At 40.5% G+C, this 18,722-nt stretch overlaps 2 protein-coding genes across 25 annotated transcripts; one reads left to right on the forward strand and one right to left on the reverse strand.

Moving 5' to 3' along the window:
- Nucleotides 1–3,323: 3,323 nt before the first annotated feature.
- HNRNPU (heterogeneous nuclear ribonucleoprotein U) lies at nucleotides 3,324–12,761 on the reverse strand. Of its 24 annotated transcripts, none has more exons than XR_014052851.1 (14): nucleotides 11,959–12,761; nucleotides 10,947–11,058; nucleotides 10,788–10,861; nucleotides 8,718–8,857; nucleotides 8,065–8,164; nucleotides 7,607–7,719; nucleotides 7,017–7,280; nucleotides 6,740–6,859; nucleotides 6,288–6,416; nucleotides 6,020–6,188; nucleotides 5,516–5,774; nucleotides 5,074–5,258; nucleotides 4,638–4,709; nucleotides 3,324–4,169 (listed from the first exon to the last, which is right to left on the reverse strand). XR_014052851.1 is itself a non-coding variant. In XM_081486866.1 (14 exons), the coding sequence occupies exons 1-14, from the start codon at nucleotides 12,590–12,592 to the stop codon at nucleotides 4,116–4,118; spliced, it is 2,412 nt and encodes an 803-aa protein (XP_081342992.1). In that variant the 5' UTR covers nucleotides 12,593–12,761; the 3' UTR covers nucleotides 3,324–4,115. The 24 variants fall into 24 exon arrangements, 13 of the variants coding, with proteins under 13 accessions (XP_081342992.1, XP_081342993.1, XP_081342990.1 ...); XR_014052859.1 differs by having other exon boundaries at nucleotides 5,520–5,799; nucleotides 5,984–6,188; XR_014052857.1 differs by having other exon boundaries at nucleotides 5,520–5,810; nucleotides 5,963–6,188.
- A 4,900-nt stretch (nucleotides 12,762–17,661) lies between these two features.
- Nucleotides 17,662–17,961, forward strand: LOC145505112 (keratin-associated protein 3-3-like). The gene has a single exon (XM_081486871.1). It carries the CDS (start codon nucleotides 17,662–17,664, stop codon nucleotides 17,959–17,961), a length of 300 nt encoding a protein of 99 aa, XP_081342997.1.
- The last annotated feature ends 761 nt before the right edge of the window (nucleotides 17,962–18,722 follow it).

Raw genomic sequence — 18,722 nt, forward strand, 5'->3', positions numbered from 1 at the left:
ATGGCACACCTGATTAGAATTTAAAAATTAGGTTACTACCTGTTCAAATGTATAAGCTTGTAATTTAAAATTAATGCTAAGGTCATGGTTTTGAATTTTTTCTATTGCAATACACTCGAGGACACACACTACATCAATCAGTCCAGTAGGTCATTTCCAAATTACTTAAGGATTTATTATCAAGGTTAATAAGGACTAGTGAGGACAAATGTCACTTCAACAGTAGTTAGCTGAACAATGTATTTTTACTGTCTTGTAATCATGTACGTATAGTACGATTAATAGTACTAAGTTAAAAATTGGGCATTAGAACACCCCAAATAAAACTCTAGGCACTAAACTGGCTACATCTATTACCTGCATGTTTGAGTATAGGAGTTAGGGACTGATGGCCAAAAAGTCACATCTCAAAATCATCCCAGGAAAAAGATCTCCACTATTGCAAAAATATTGCACTCTAAACTATTTTTAGTTAAGTTTAAGGCAACTAATGATTTTGAGAGACTGAAGTTTACATGGGTAATAAATCCTAATCTTTAAGAGATCTGAAGCAGCTGCTAAGCTTCTTAAAGCACTAATGGTCCCTTAAAACTCACGTGTAATCAAGAGTTTGAATACATAAACTAAGCATTGCAACTTACTGCCAGGTCATTATCATACATCCTTACTTTCATTAAGTATTATTAAAATGTTAAAACCTAAACCCAGAAATATGAACAAGTTTAGATTCAAACATCTTAAGAATTTTAGAAAAATGGCTTTAGAAGAATCACATTCCTTCCAAAATGAGTCTTCTGGGGGGTTGAAAAGTGGATGACTTCTCTGTCCTACAGACTCCACTTTTTTTTTAAGAGACATTTTCAGTTATATGTGAATTATGAAAACTAAAATGTTTTGTGTGTCTAAATACCAAAAACTTCAACTTGGACTATCAAAGATACAAGTTTATACCTTCCTTAATATATTTATCCTGGTTTTGGCTTTCAAAACACATCAGAAACACCCTTCCAGATCTACAATCAGTTCTTCCTATGTTAAAAGGTGTCTGCACCACTGCCTTGAATACTATCAAAATATTTTGTTTGTGCAATGGAACTTGTTATAAAAACAATCCTAGGATAAAAAGCCTGTTCATATATTATGTTCATGTCAATTCATCTCCCACACCTGAGGCATATACAGCACACAATCTTTTCATGAATGTAAATTCCCCAAGAGTTGAAAAATACTGAGTCATCTTTCCTTGAAAAAAATTGTTTTTAAGCTTTAATACCTGTTGCTAGCATTTAAAACTAGTTTCATATTTCAGACAGGATCCTAAGGCAAACGAGAGCTTGTTTTTCTACATTTAACGTAGCTTGTCACTTCAATGTCAAACTGGCTGGACTCAGCCTTCATCCTAAAATCTCACCTTGCTGTCTGTGTATTAGGGCCACAAGTCAGTCTCAGGCTCCTCAGTCAGAGCTGGAGCTCTCCACCCAAGGCCAGGTATGAGCATCAAGATGTAACCCCAACAAAGATAACTTTTTGCAGTTTCAGTTTTAATTTTTATCCTTTCTATCTTAATGCTGTTTTCGTACCAAGTAACCAATCTAATCCAATTCTCGCCTCAGAATGATAGGTATAATCAACCATATGCAAAAGTTTCTAGTGAAAGCATCTCTTAAACCAAGTCTCACAGGTGAGTTTTCTAAGGTGTAGTTGGGACATCTGTTCAGATGTTTATCCAGTTTTGCTTGCCCTAGAGGGGATGTAGGCAAGGGGAGAGGTGAACAGTAAACCAAGTTTTTTGTTTATAGATCTTGTTCTGCCAAACTTGGCATCAACTTTTTCTCTTGCTTGCTATACGGTGCACTCCCTCTTCTTAATTTCTTATTTATTTTCTAGGTTTGTTGCATTTCATACAAATGCAGACATTAATAGTAACAATAATTCTGACCTTGAAACTGCTTCTTAAAACCTAACATTATCTGTCAACATTTTTACCTCTGTTCCCCAAATTTTCTGTGCTACACAGGCACAACAAGCCTAGAGAATTGTCCCCTGGCCATCCCTCTCCCACTGCAATGATCAGAGTAGCAAAATACGCAATTTTGAACTAGAAAGTATATCCAAGGTTTTTCATTAGTACTTAAAACATTTAGGACACCTAAACACTGATTAGCAACAAAGCTTACTTTTTTCCCCTAGACAAGTCTATGCAATCCTAGTCATACTGATGCATCCTGAAAAGTAGGCTCATGCATACTTGCAACTGCTAAAAAGACAAAAGCCCTTGAGACACTATCTTATACTGTTAAAAGTATTCCTATGGTAAGTGTGTTATAATCAAAACATTCTCAACGGAACCTACACCATCATCTGAAACTCAACTCCAGCTCATCTTTCAGCAAGAAGATTTCTAGAGTATAAGTTAAAAATCTGACTTCAAATGGCTAAAACAAAAATCTAGGGAGTCAGAAAAATAAACAAACCTATACTTACCAGAAGAAACCTGTAACACCAATGAAACACTAAACTGATGTCAAGTTTTAGTTCTACAGTTTGACTCCTGATTCCTCACCTTAGGTGAGGGTCCTTTAGAAGATTAAGTGTTCTGTGCAAACCCAATAAAATTACAATTAGGGGATCTAATGTTATCACATAACTACAGTTAAGTTAGCAGTGTTGTGTAGTATTGACTGGCTTGCATGATGGCTTCTAAAAGCATCTGTTCCCAGAGTTTCATGTATTATATAAATGTATATATAATTATCAGTTGAGGACAGCCATTAGCATTTTGTAAAGATGGTAAACTGAGTGTTAACTTCTCCCAGCCAGTACCTTTTCCCCTCATTAAATGTTTAAAGTCATCTGGGGGGAGGGGAAGGGAAGAGTTCAACTTCATAATTTCTTAAGTCAATTGTCAATATACATTTAAGTTTTTAAAACCTAAATGTTCCAAGTGCAGAGTAAAGAATAAGCTGTCCAGAAAGCACACACTTAAATTTTCTCCTCTTGGGAGTTTCATAAAGGGATTTTGAACCTTGATGGCGAGAATCCCAAAACAAGAGTAAAATGAATTCTTTTTATTGCAAACAAACGTCTAAATTAATTTCTCCACCCACTTTCTTTAGAAAGAAAAAGAAATCAGCAGGCTAAGGAGATACCCATTCAAGAACTGACATGATTAAAAATTAAGATATAAATGGGTGACTCACAATTTCATTAGCTTACAAAGATGGTGGAGTTAACTACTACAAGCACACTAGTTATACAGTATTTTGTGGGAGAAGGGCATACAGACATAGCTAACTTCATATAGATCCCATTAGACAACTGGATTTACAACAAGTTTTTTTAATAAGAAATGGGCAAAGCCAGCTTTCTTTTCAGAATCAAAATGCAGAACAAATGGAAAAATTATGGTACTTAAACCTTCACAAGTTTGAGCCTCCACAAATAATGCAACCAAGTTTTACATTTTTTAACAGCCCTTCTACATACACTCCATCTTCTCTATCTTAGTTTCAAATTTTATCTTCATTCCCAAATATGCCATTTCCACTGTTACTTAAAAAGAAAGAGCCTTCCCAGTTACTGTCAAAAACTACTATTTAGCTTACCCCTCCACAACTCAGCAAACTACAGAGAGGATGGAGTGTAATATGAGCAGTACAGAGTCTTATGCAATTCATGAGGACCACTAAGTCCTTACATGAATCTGGTTGCTAACATTTCTATTATATTGTGACAATGACTCCCGACTGTTATCTCTGTGAGAAATGGGGGGGAGTAAATTCTTAATAAAAGACACCAGGTACAAAGCAACATTTTACTTTTGTTGTGATAAAAAAAAAAGTCACATTTTACAGATAAAATGTAGAACCCTGAAATACTGACACATTCTCTTATCGTGCACAATGCTGAGGTTCTCTTACGATTCACTTTAAAACTGCAATTAAAAATGTACAAAAAAGAAAAGAAAAAAAAAATCAACCCACAAAGCTTCTAAAAAAGGAACCCGCAGGCACTTCCTCTTGTGGAATGTTTAAAAAGTTAGCCTACTAAAGAAAACAGTCGACTTCTTGTGAAGGTTTTGGAGAAATATGTATCAGTTCGTTTTATTTGGGTATTCAATAATATCCTTGGTGATAATGCTGACTCCATGGCTTCTGACCCCAGAATTGCTGTAAGAGAAAATTTTTTTTTTAAAGAAAAAACATCAATAAGCCACTCAAATTGCTTTTAGGAAATGACAATCTAATTCAGAGTAATTGCTGGAAACAAATTTATACCTGTCATTCCTCTGATTTATCAAGCCAGATTTAGTTAGTATTAACATCCCATTATCAATACACATTACAAAAGGAAACACATTACGACTTCGGTTAGTTTATACAATTAAAGCTATCAGTAAAAAAAAAAAACCATATGAATTAAAAATTACTTTATTAAAAAATATTAAGTTACAGCAAACTCCAACCTATCTCGCCTTCAAAAGATAGTATACAGCTACAACTACAATACAACTCACAGCTTGCCCTGTAATATTTATTTATAAACACTTCAATCCCTGGACAAGATCTTTTTTGATTGATTCTTATGAACTCAAAATATAATTACATATACATAAAAGCACATAAGGAATTACTTACACCCTGCTGCCACTGGTTGTAGCCCTGAGATTGATTTTTGTAGCCACGATTGTTTCCTCGTCCTCTGAAGTTCTACAAAAAAGAAAAAAATCTTTAAAGAACTCAGAACACAAGTTGTTAGGTTTATCTAAGGGGCAGTGGGGGAAAGAGGGGACACAGCTGCAGAAATGGATGGATGGGCAGTCAGCCATTAACCTCTGAGCACTCTGCTGGGTGTCCTTTCAGATGATTAACTTATTCACTATGAGACATCACACCTGACTTGCTCCTATTAACAGTTAATGCACCTAAAAATTAACATTAACGAATTTTACGCATTTTATCATAATTATGCATATACACTGTGTTAACTCTTAACTAAGGCTGCCCATCATATTTAACCTTTCACACTAAATTATACAGAGAATCAGTGTCTGCAGAAATCTTAAATGATTACCTGGTTGTAGTTCCCTCTGTTAGGCATTCCACCTCTGTTGTAGTTCCCTCTGTTTGAATAACCACCTCGGCTGGGAAAGACAGGGCCACGAGGATATGGATAACCAATTCCACCACTTCCACCTCCACCACCACCTCTCTGTGGCATATTGCCCCTCCTATTATATCCACCACGATTCCCAGGAGCTAAAAAACAAGAAACATTTCATTTAATAGTGTGTTGTTACCTTCTTTACATGAGACTTAGGGTTCTTTTGGACCATTCCTTCATTTTAGGAGAAAAATGTTTAACCATTCAACATAATCTAGATATGCTTACTAAGACAGCTAAGATAATGCAGATCAAAAGCTTCCTATGTTAAATTCAGCTAAGTAATATATGGACCCAAACTAGAAGACTACCATTTGTTCCAACCTTGGACCAAATAATACTCAAAATTAACTTGCCTCCTCCTCTGAAGTTTCCACCACGCATATTGAATCCACCGCGTCCTCTATGGCCACCGCCTCTGTTAAACTGGTTCTTGCCACTCTTATTTTTATTGCTCTTCTTTGAGCCTGTGTTCTGTTTCTTTTCTGGTGGAAGAGCCTTTTTGCTTTCTTCCTTATATTGCTCCAAAAGTTTCTGGGCTTCTTCCTTCTGAAGTTCAACATAGGTTATTTCATCAAAGCACTCAGCTACTTCTGGCAGAGTAAAGTTTCCTGCAAAACATAAAATCATATTAACCTACAAACCCACTACATACACATTCACAACTCTAAAGCCTACAACTCTCAATCAGCTGTAATTCTTCCAAAACACACAACACCTAGTCATATTTTAATTACATCTTCTTACAAACACAAGTTAAATACGTATATTTACAGTTAACTCTTGCAACAGTTACTACTGACATTAAGTTAACAGATACAAATCACAGGATATTTAACATAATAGAACTTCATGCCTTTCATTTTGAGAACTGCATGTTCTGGTAGGTCTTTTCCCTCTACTTCTGCTTTCTTCTGTGTTCTTTGCTTATAGTCTTCATCTTTTGGGCAAACTACAACAGCTTTTCGTTGGAAGCCTGCAAAGAGGCACATTTTTCTCCTCTGGGCAGCAGCAGACACATTTGTCTTTCAGAAAAAGAAAAAAAAAAAAAATAATAAGTTTATAACCCCAAACATTAATTCTACAATTATCCGTTTTTTTTCAACTTCAAAGTTACAGCTTACCTGATCCAAAATGAAATTTCGCTTCTTACGGGCAGCAATCTCAATAAACTTTCCAAGACACTGTGGAGCTCTCTGCAACAGCGTGTTCAGTTTTCCAGTATCTGCCATTTGCTTCTTAAAACCTGCCACCTTTTTTTAAAATTGAAAAAAAAATTTAAACACTGCCTTTCCTCAATGCTACAAGAAAAGACATTTTATCCTATAACACCACCCAATGCCAATCAACTCATCTTTATCTACTGGATAATTGAGTTAAAAAAACTTCCACAGAAAATGGAGTCTAGTCACTAGAAGGAAAGCAGCTCACCTTACAGATAAAGCACCTACTTACAAAACCATTTAACTGCCCATTCTCCTATCTCTAAAATACTAAAAATGGACAAAACCAAAAAGATTACCTAGAATACCTTCTAGTCTTTTAAAAATGCTGAAATCAAGCCCATTTTACTTACCATCATCTTATCCATTATGGTGTTTGTTCCAAGAATGTTGTATTTACCAGGATTTTCTGCTGCATGTTTAGTAACCCAGGTAGTTTTTCCAGCTCCTGGCAAGCCAATCATCATAACCACCTACAATGGAAAGAATTCTTTAAATATTTTTTTTAAACACACAAAAGCCCAGTTTACAAATTTGAACTTTCACAGCCTTTTAACAGGAACAAGTCCGGCAGTAAATTAAACAAAACTTTAGCCAAGCTTCAAAAAAAATTTCTTTCCAGTGACTTACTTCACAATCTTTCTTCTCTTCAGGTCCCTTTGGTCCTCTAACTCGATCCTCCAAGGGGACATTCTGGATAAAAGTATAGTCTTCAGGTATTGGAAAATATGGCTTTTCCTTCTGACCAAAATTAAATTCAACTGCACAGTTGTGGCACAGAACATGCGGGAAGAGTGGTCGTCCAGCAAGAACTTCCTTACTGATTTTGAAGGCAATGCCAAGATCTTGTCCATTCTTTGCATAAGAGAGTTCTACTTCATCACTTTCAAAGTTCTGTTAATCGGAAAGAAAAATTAATGGGTGTTAAGTCTGCTTCTTGCAACACTTCTTTAAAAAAAAAAAAAAAAAAAAACACCTCACTATTCAAGTTAGGAGTAAAGCTTATCTTGTGGGTACTTAGGTTATATGTTAAAAGTTTGGTGTGAACAACTAAAACACCTATGTCCACAAACAGAAATTAATACTACCCAAAAAGACTAGATTTTCGGATCAACTTTACATTAAGTTTTCAGTCAAAATGAATCAGTAAGTGAAAGCTGATACTGATATAACTTTATCTAATAACTTGCCATTTACATAGAAATTTAGCTATGACTTACAGCAAAACATGTAATCACATCATTTTCATCAAACTTCTCTCCATAATCTTCAGTCTCACAGTTGCATGTTTTTATTCCTTTTAGAGAATACCCATAAGAAAATTCTTCTTCACCTAAGAAAATAATTAACTTTCATTAAATCGAGTCTCCAAAATACACTGACCCATTATTTTTTCAAGATGTAGGGTTCAAGAGTATACTATACTGACTTTATACTAGATATAAAAAGAGCTAGGTGGTTATTTAACTACTTGACATATTGCATGACATGGTAACATTCTACTTGAACCATCAGCCATAAACCAAGTAACTATAAAGAAAGAAAAGCTAAAATTTAGCCTGTGCTCATGTTACTATTATTTACCTTTAAAAAACAGGCAAAAAGTTTAGAATGCCTAACTACTGAAATCAAACCCTAAACACTCATGAGTACTAAGATACTCAAATGGAAACTTTACCAAGCAACATTCCACTTGTGGTTAGTGACCACCCAATCCGAACTTCATGTATATCAATATCCTTCGTATATAAATGCCTCACTGGGATCTTCTCTGTAACCTGAAAGTCAAAGATAAACAAACTGTAAACCAAGGAAAATAAACCACTCAATCACCCTGGTTTATTTCATTTGGGCAATGGGCTGATTTTTCTCCAGCTACTAAGTACAGAGACACACCAACTTTACGCTAACCCCAACATTTACAAGAACTTCAAAAATTAAGGGCTTATAACTTGAAAATGTACTTGATTGATTCACATTTAAAAGAAAATGTTGAAATTATATACTCTCAAAACCAACTCAAGTTTATTCTTTAACATGTTTTTCTCAGAACAAAAACAGGAGCCTAACCAATTTTTTTTTTTCAAACCTTCAGTGGGCCTTTTAAATGCTTGATAAAAAATGAACACCCTAAATAAAAATTATGCTGGCTCTATCTACATGGCAACTTCTAATATAACAAACATCTTCAACTACTATAAAACATAGGGTTAGTCCCTCTTGTAACCCACAAAAACTTGAAAAAAATACAAGTTCCACTGATACCTAATAACATCAGGCAAAAACCTCACAAAGCTTAAGAAAAAAAGAACATCACAAAACTACTTTTACCTTCATCTCAAAACAGACTTTGCCTTTTGACACACCGTAAGATGCCCTTCCTCCAGCCCAAAGGAAAGCAAAACTCTCCATGGTAAGGGAAGAAGCACTGAGGCGATCTCTTGATATTTTAAAATGTAGATCACAATTATCTGCAATTATATCAAATGCCGTATTATTTCTTTTGATATCCACTATAAACATCTGCTATGTAGACAAAGCTGTTATTAAACTTTCACATATTTCTGAATGTTGCATACTACATTTTTGCAGATGCTGTTCTAATTTTCAGTTTAAGCCCCACTCCCACCAAGTCATTCTTGCCAAATTATGAACTGAAGCGTACACTACCTATGCAGCTAACAAACATCAAGGTTTAGTGTATGTGTATTTTAAGTATATAAAATAATCAAGACAATGTGACGTTTATACATACCTGCTCTGCTCTTTACCTTGATTTAGAGGCAAGCAGTAGAGGATAGCAGGAAATCAAAGTGAAGCATGCCAGACCAGGTAGAATTTACCAGTGCCACAATAAAACTGAAGGGAGGCCATGACCAAGTATTTTAAAGTAACGAGTATGAGGTGTTGATCCTCACTTTACAGGGTTCTAGATCTTAAATTCTTTGCTAAAACTTGTTACGAAGGCAATCTCACTCTATACAATACAAACCTGGTCATCAATGCTGTTACTACTACAGCACTTTAGGTACCCTTTCCCCAGATTTGCCTGTTAATAAGAATGGGGGATTACACACTTTGGAGTAATCCAAATCCAAAACGACTTTAACCTAGCTACGTTTGGGTCACTGGCTCATTAGCACGCACCTTCTGAGTTCTCAGTGGAGGCAACACTAAATTAAGAAAGCTACTTTCTTAAGTTTTACTGGTGAGATGAAATTAAACCTACAGTCTGGAATTCCTTACATAAGCTTTGCTCTTTACATTTCTGATAGAATGTTCAACAAATTATACTTGAACCCAATAATGCACTTAAACTGGTATCCCTTGACGAGCTAAAAAGCCTTTTATAACAACATTATCTTCCTAAATCATTGCTTCATAGCTCGCCAATTTTAAGCAACTGAACTTAAAAACATTCAACTACTCTTCCATATGCAGTTCAAAAAAAAAAAAACTCCACTACGTTGACTATATGTAAACGGTATGTAATAAAAAGTCAAGACTTACATTTACACTACCATACACATCTAAATAAAATATGTATTCCAAAATAGGAGAATCTAAGATTCAACTCCTTAAATCTACAGGACAGGATGACACCTTACCTCTAAGCAATTATTTCTAGCTTTTTTTCTGTTTATCACAGAATTGTACTTTCTGATCAAAATACTAAACCAATGATTTCGCGTGTGTGTGAAAAAAATTAGGAATCTTGACTGCCAAGGCCCATTTAGAGGTTTGCAATACTTCCTCATACTCAATTGCAACCCAACTGGGTAAAGTAGCAGTATTTACAGCGCTGCCATTGATACCATTCGCTGCTGAAGAAAGCTAGTGGCCCAGTGATAGCCCACTGCTGCTGCCCCAGGTCTTTGGAAGAAACCAACTTAGGTTAAAGCAGCAGCTACTGAACTGGAATTGAGAACAAAAGAGCAGTTATTGAGAAAGTAATATTACAATCTTTTAGAATAGGGAATATAGTGATGTGCTAATGGGAAAGTCATTAATAAATACTTAACTACCCCAAGTAGCTCACTTAACATAATTCCACCACAAAAAAAAAAAAAAATGACATTACTTTTATTGTAGACCCTATAGGGACAAATTATAGGTAGTCTTACAAGTTTCCATTAGCTAGACAATCAAATATTGGCATTCATTTCACATTCCTGCAAATGAGAATTTTAAAATCATACCAAAAAATAATCAAATTGTTAAAGCCTCTAGAACTATCAACACAACTGCGCGACTAAATTAAGTGACCAGAATCCGAACAAAAGCCACCACCTTTCTAATTTTAAAAGAACCGTTTACACGCATTAAGTTTTGTAACATTTTGTAACCAAAAGCCACATTTGATAACTGAGGGAGGAACGGGAGAAAAACAGCTTCACTTACAAGTATCAAGACAAACCACTGTGTCGTCGAAGTGTTCATCTTCTTCTTCAACAGGTGGCTGAGGAGACTTGGCTCTGAAAAGACAGAATTGTCTCCTGATACAACTTTCCCCACCAGAGAAAAATGAACAGGTGACAAAACTAGGTTAGCATCCTCTACCTGCTATACTTGTTCTCTTCAATGTACTCAAAATAGCCACGGCCATGATCTTCTCGAGGTCTTTTAACACCTCTCTTTTTATCTCCGCCTTTCTGTTCTGTTTTGCCGTCTCCTACAACACACGACACCGCTGTGTAAGACACGACACCACGGCACGCCGCCACAAGCAGAAAATCCCTTTCTGTTTGGAGGTTCCCTAAAGCTCGACTTGTACTCTGTTGCGATTTCAATCAACGACTCAACTGCGAATTCAAACAACAATCTGCTTGGAATCGGTTTGGAGTCAGTGACGCAGTCTAAGGACATGGCTAATCTTGCGAGGCCACTCGAATATTCCAGAAAGCTAATGAAAATTTAGCGCGGCCCAGGCCCGGAGCCCACGTGTACCCCACAGAGAGTTCAGGAAAGGGGGAGGGGCCGACGCGCCCCGCCCGCGCTCCCCTCCCCCCACCCGGGCCCGCGCTCCCCGCGACCGCATTGTACTGCTCGCCGCGGGCCCCGCCCGGGCCCGCCCCGCCCGCCGGAAGTGACGTCACGCCGAGCCCGGCGCGCCTTGCACAATACCGCGGTCCGGAGCCGCCACGGCGCGCCGCCGGGGCCCCGGGCCTCCCCTCCCCCCGAGACATGTGCCCGCACCGCGCGCACGCAGCGCGACGGCGCCTCCGCGGCTCCTCCCCTTCCAGCGGCAGCTGCAGCCTCCCCCCTCCCCACCCCGGCTCTCCAGCCACATAATGGAGGCGCCGCCACCGCCGTCACACACCGAGCCGAGGCCTCACGCCTAATCCGGGATTCCCCGCGCCCCGCCCGCCCCCCTCCAGCAGTCCCCAGCCCCCGGGGGTGCTCCCTCCCGCGGCGGGTTTCCTCCCTCCCCCCCTGCGGGGCTCCGGCAGGCCTGGGCACGGTCCCCACGCCGCGCGGGCCTCCCGCCGCGCGCAACCAACCACGCAGCACTCACCCGCCGCCGGAGCCCCGGGGCGACCGCCGCCTCCGCCGCCTTCCGCCTTCTTCTTACCTCCCGCCTGCTGCTGGCCCTGCCTCGCCCCGGGCGGCGCCACCGTCACCGCGAACAGCGACGTGGGGCCGCTGCTCTTCCCCGCGGCCTCCTTGGCGGCCCCGCGCTGCTGCTGGGGTTGTTGCTGAGGCGCCGCCGGCGGTTGAGGCTGCTGCTCCCCGTGCCCGTTCTCGTCGCCCGCGCCTTCCTCCTCTTCTCCGAGCTCATCCTCCCCTTCCTGGAAGCCCTGGTCGTCGCCGTTCTCGTCTTCCGAGGCGGCCTCTTCCTCCTCCATCGGGCCCGAGTCGGCCGCCCCCGCGGCGCCGTTCTCCTCCCCGAGCTCCATCTGGTCGCCATCCAAGGCGGCGATCCCTTCCTCCTCCTCCTCCTCTTCCTCGTCGTCGTCGTCGCCGCCGGCCGCGGCCTCCTGCTCGAGGCCTGCTCCCGAGCGCCCGGCGGAATCCCCGCCCAGGTCTAGGCTGCCGTTCCCGGGCTCCATGGCAGGGCGGCCCCCGGCCTCCTCGTCGTCCAGCGCGGCCTGGAGACGCTCCATGAGCTCGGCCTTGAGGCCCTTGTCGGACAGGCGCCGCTTCTTGAGCTCCTCCTTCAGCTCCGACACCTTCAGCTTTTTCACATTAACAGGCGAGGAACTCATGGTGAGGCCCCGATTCACCGCTAGGCGCTGGCTCAAACTCGGCTCCGCTCACTCGGCCACTGGCGGCGGCTGCGGCTGCTCCTCGGCCCGGGCGGCGGCTGCGGCTAGAGGTGGGTTCGTGCTGCAGAGCGGATCCGCCTGGTGTCGAACGGCGCCAATTCCTTTCACCGAGTTCGCGAGGGAGACGCGGAGACTCGCCTGGCGCGAGCGAGCACGCAACGTCCTCTCGCAGGGGCGGCACCGCGCACGTAATATAGCCGCCCCGCCTCTGCGCCGGCTGAGCGCCCGCGCTCGCCCCGCCCCGCCCCGCCCGAGCGGCGGGCTGGGAGCGCGGCGCCGCGCACTGCGCTTCCAATTGGGGCCGAGCTAATGGAGGAGGTGGAAACCGCCTTCAGTTAAACCGACCCGCTGCAAACTATTGGCCTTTCCAGCACTTTAGTGGCAATATTCGTTTATGCTGTTTGCCTTCCGGCCAGGAGGCTGCTTCTACCCAAATGCTTTCATCCTCAACTTGGTATTTTCAGCTGGAATCCGCCACCTCTTCTTCCATTTTAGATTTATCTTATCTGTTTCTCCAGCTATTTGCTTAGCACTTCTTAAAATTTTGATTTGATTTGTACAAGCTGACAGTCATTATACGCAAGGGATTTTCTTCTGCTTAATAATTGGTTTAATTTTCCTAAATCCTAACTTGGAAGTTGAATTTTAGACTCAGGAAGGGCCTTTCTTTTGTCTCTCCCATGACCTCTGATGCAGGGTTTGGGAGATCGTGCTTGTTTTTGAAGAGTGTCCTCCACTCCATACTGCAAAGCGGACTTTACAGGCCTTGTCATGGTATTAATAGCCAAAGAAGTTAGCCTCAGAATTGCATTTTTGTGTTTTCTTTACATCTACCAAGAAGACAGACCTCCTGTAAGATTTATTCTGTCCAATTTAGGACCTGGTCATGCAGTTATGAAGTCCCCTTACCTATCAGTGAGGAAAAGACCCCAGCTAGGTCACACACTTTGATTCTATTCCTATTCCTATGGATATACTTTTGGCAAAATTATGCCAAAGCTCTAATAAAAGCTTATGAAAAAATAAAAGGCTGTGATTTTGTGAAAAGAAAAATAACATCACTCTCAAAGAGAAATGTTATTTTGGTATGTCTTAGAAGTTTAATTTTTCCTTTTACTAAATAAGAGGTGTGTTAATGTTCTTCCAGTTTTCCAGAATTTAGATGTGTGATAGAGATGAATGTCTTAAACCCCAGAGAATCTGCACAGTGACTAGCCAGTGGTCTAGTCTAGTCTAAGGTCAACTATATTGCTTGGTGCTTTAGCTGGCACAAGGCTGCCCCAATTTTAATTCAAAATTTAGAAAAATACACATTTAACTTTCTCCCAGAGTATGGTTTAACTGATTAATAAATTTTATTTTTAAAGTTCTCTTCGATGACTTTTAAGGATCTTGTATTTTACAGTACAGTCATATATGAAGATGAGATATTAACATTTGTGAAATGATTTGAGTTGAAATTAATGGATTATCTATAGTACTCAGTTCAAGCTTATGGAGGCAGAAGGGATAGCAACCAAAATAGGGACTTCCAAACAGTGCCAAAAACTCATTTAGCCTTTGGTTATAATATCCTTAGAGCTTACAAACAAGTGGCAAACCGAAATTTGAACTTTTCACGTTCTTTGCCCCTGTTCAAAATGGGAAAAGAATTACAGGGGGCCTTCCATGTTCACAAAATGAGTAATTAGTCCCCCAATGAATCAGAATTAAATATAGTAATTATGGTGGTCACTTCAGTTTATATGTCCTTAGATATGATTTACATTTTTAAATTGTTAGTGACATGAAAGCAATTTCTGTTTAACTGGGAAAAATTGTGAAAATAAAATTTGTATACCTAAATATCAATTTATAACAATTATTCTTGGTATGTTAAATCAATTGTAAAAATAGACATGAAATATAACTTTAGATACTCCTTGGAAGAAAAGTTATGACCAACTTAGCATATTAAAAAGCAGAGACATTACTTTGCCAACAAAGGTCCATCTAGTCAAGGCTATGGTTTTTCCAGTAGTCATGTATGGATGTGAGAGTTGGACAGTGAAGAAAGCTGAGCACCGAAGAATTGATGCTTTTGAACTGTGGTGTTGGAGAAGACTCTTGAGAGTCCCTTGGACTGCAAGGAGATCCAACCAGTCCATCCTAAAGGAGATCAGTCCTGGGTGTTCATTGGAAGGACTGATGTTGAAGCTGAAACTCCAATACTTTGGCCACCTGATGCGAAGAGCTGACTCATTTGAAAAGACCCTGATGTTGGGGAAGATTGAAGGCAGGAGGAGAAGGGGACGACAGAGGATGAGATGGTTGGCTGGCATCACCGACTCAATGGACATGAGTTTGAGTAAGCTCTGGGTGTTGGTGATGGACAGGGAGGCCTGGCGTGCCGCAGTCCATGAGGTTGCAAAGAGTCAGACACGACTGAGTGACTGAACTGGACTGAATAACTTTAGATGGGCATGAGAAAATTTCATGGCTTTGTCTCCAAGAGCTTTGTATTACAAAGATCATCTTCAGTCTGCTCATTACATGGCCCAGGACCCCAGGTCCTCCTCCCACCCCAGGCTTCTTTCATTACACTGGGCTTTCCGAGACAACATTCAGCAGAAAAACTGTTTTTATAAATGCTCAAAGGGGCTTTCCTGGTGGCTCAGCGGTAAAGAACCAGCCTGCCAGTGCAAGAGACAGGGGTTCAATCCCTGGGTTGGGAAGATTCCCTGGAGAAGGAAATGGCAACCCACTCCAGTGTTCTTGCCAGGGAAATCCCATAGACAGAGGGGCTTGGGGGCTACAGTAAATGGGGTTGCAAAGAATCAGACAAGAGTTATTGACTAGACAACAACAACAAATGCTCAAAGAGCCATCATCTTGCTGATTGTACTTTTTACAAGAAATATTTTATTTTACCACTTGAAAGTACAAATAGTGACTTCACTTTCCTAATAGTTTTTCTTCTTATATTTTTAATGCTGTCATGATAGTCCTACAGAGACCAGTAAAAGTACAGATCACTTTCTCTAAATTGCTGAGGGACCTATCAAATATTTGATATTCCCCCTTTTTGAAATCCTGGAGACCACCAAGAATACAGAGTGGAAGAGGGGGAAAATTAATTTCAACAGTAAAAAAAAAAAATGATTAGTGAGTTACCCATAGGTAATAAATCTATGACAGGGCATTACAGTTAGGGTGTTCAGAATATGTAGCTTACATTTTGAAGTTGAAACAAAGGCACGTACCTGGATGTTATAGTTTGTCATACAGTTCACTCAGCAAATATTTTTTAGCACCTTCTCTTAAGCACTAGGAATACAGCAGTGAACTATGTAATTATGCCTTCATTCTCTTAGGGACGATTAGCGAATAAGTTAAAATAGAGAAAGCAACAAGTATGGCAGGGAAATGTAAAACAAGGTGTGCTGGGGTTGGGGGTGGGGGTTTTTCAGTTATAAATGGGGTAGTCTGGGGAGCCTAAGAAGTAAGGTAACATTTGAGTAAATATGTCAAAGAGGTGGAGGGAACAGTAAGTAGTCCTGAGGGGGAAGATAGGCAGGGAGTTGAGGGGAGGTACAGATTGCCAGCAGCCTTGTCAGTGATTTTGTAAGGACTTTGGCTTCTGCCTCCAGTGAGAAGGAAGATACTGAAGGGTTGTTACTAGTGAAGAGATAAGAACTGGCAGGAATACTAGATTCAATGGACTCAAGATGCTATTTCATGTACGTCTTTTTTTTTTTTGGTATAGAAAATCAATGCCAATTTAATAAAAGAAGCAAGAAACACACTGAGATACATTTTTCAATCTTCTTACAAAAATGTGAGAAGTTACAAGTACCTACAAATTACTAAGTATTAAAATTACACTTTCATATAGACCAGCAGAAACACACACTAGGAAAGGCTGCTGCTGCTAAGTTGCTTCAATCGTGTCTGACTCTGTGTGACCCCACAGACGGCAGCCCACCAGGCTCCCCCGTCCCTGAGATTCTCCAGGCAAGAATACTGGGGTGGGTTGCCATTTCCTTGTCCAGTGCATGAAAGGGAAAAGTGAAAGTGAAGTCGCTCAGTTGTGTCCAACTCGTAGCGACCCCGTGAACTGTAGCCTACCAGGCTCCACCGTCCATGGGAAGTAGGAAGGGAGGATGTTTCAAATTCTGGTTAAAAATACAAACATAAATACAAGACAGACATGGGCTGCACTCCCAGTTAGATAACATAGTGGCTGTGTGATCTTGCACAAGCTATTTATCTCTCTGTGCCTGAGAGTATTTACATCTAAAATGATACCTGCCTCATGAGGTTGTTGGGAAAATTCATTGAGATAGTATAAACTCTGAGGACAGGGCTGGAAGCACAGTAAGAGCTCAGTATATGTTAGTCTTCATTAGCTACTTTGAGCAATTTAATGAGCTTAAGAAAATCTGGAGTTGGATTGCTAAATCTTGTTTAGGAAAGTATACATATTGTGTGAATTGTTCATAGTGAAATGTCAGTCTGGGAAAAAGTGAAATGAAGTCTGGATAGGAGGGTGCAGGCTCCGCTTCTAGGCATGGCACTGTGACTATAACCAGCTGGGGGATCTTTGGCAAATTGCACCATCTCTCTGGATGTTTGTTTCCTCATCTATAAATGAAGCAGAGCAGACTGGAAGATTCATAGAGTCCATCTAGGGAGAAACTTGTGTGAATCTCCTGTTTGCTGACTCCACACTGTCTATGGAGGAGCACTATTAAACTTTGAAATATTGACTATTCATATTCAAGTTTTACTTGTTACATTCAAAACTTTGCATTAGAGTCTTGAAGCATTTCATAATTAATTAGTTGACATGAAATTTAAACTAGTGTGTCACAGCTTTTAAATTTTAAATGGTACAAAATATTCCTATTTGTATGGAAAAACTCAACCGAGCTTTTTGGCCAACCCAATACTTTAAACTTGGATACCGCAACAGGCTGAGAGGTTTAAAGTAAAGGGTTTCTCCAAAAGCAAACCCGATTCCCACCTCCATGGCTTTCTGTGCTTCCCATTACTGCTGCAGTGTCCCCACTGGCACCGTCACCACTATCTGCTCCTCTGATAAACACTACCCATGCAGACTCAGCCTGCCCATCACCTGCCCACACACAGTTTGGTTACGGGAGCCAACCTGCTGTGACAGCTGCCCCCCACCATGCCACATTCCTTGGCCCTGTGTGCCCACCTGCTTCCTGCTGCACTCCTCCCAGCCCACCCTAGGCCTGGAGACCCTCAACCTCACAACCTTCACTCAGCCCTGGTATGAGCCCTCCATCCCAAGCTGCTGCTGACCTATGGCTGCCTCCCTCAGTGTCTGGCGATAATATGGAAGCTGTCTCTTCAGCATTCACTTGCCTTGGTATATTTACTAGATATTAAGGCAGACCAGATGGCCTAGATACGGACCACCTACCTTTCACCTTAATGGAAAGAAAATCAAGAAATTTGTTATGGCTATTTGGCTGAGTGCCATTTGGTTCATTTGGGCAGGTGACTGTCGTCTATTATCACAGGTATTGAAATCTATCAGACTTCAGACTGTATTTTCTTGGTCATATTGCTTCTTAGATCCCATTGCTTATACTGAGTATTTTCATAGAGGAAAATGTAATTTCTTGATGGGTTTTCCAATAAACTTTATTTCTGTGACAACAAATATATAAGTGATTTCTGTAGGAACTATCTTGTCTTCAATATTATGAATCTGTCTTCACACACCTTATATAACGTCTGTAGAATAAGATGTGCCCATTAGAAACCTTCAGGAAAACTGGAATCATGTAGTTCATAGTAAGATATCAGGGTTTTTCTGATAACTTAAATATTTACCAGGTGAAGAGTGATTAACATTTAGCAAAAACTCATCTGACACAGAGGCAGGTTGAGCAATGAGGAGTTTATAGAAAGTGTACACCATTATACCTTGCCAGTGACTGGCCAGTATCACAGTACCTGATTTAAAAAGAGGAAGAAAATATTTGAACCATCCTGAACCACAGTCAAGAATGCGATGAAAGACTAAAGCAATTATGACCTCATAAGTTCCCACCTT

Source organism: Giraffa tippelskirchi, chromosome 5, assembly GCF_054371585.1.
Source record: "Giraffa tippelskirchi isolate mGirTip1 chromosome 5, T2T-mGirTip1v1.2.pri, whole genome shotgun sequence".
NCBI lineage: Eukaryota > Metazoa > Chordata > Mammalia > Artiodactyla > Giraffidae > Giraffa > Giraffa tippelskirchi.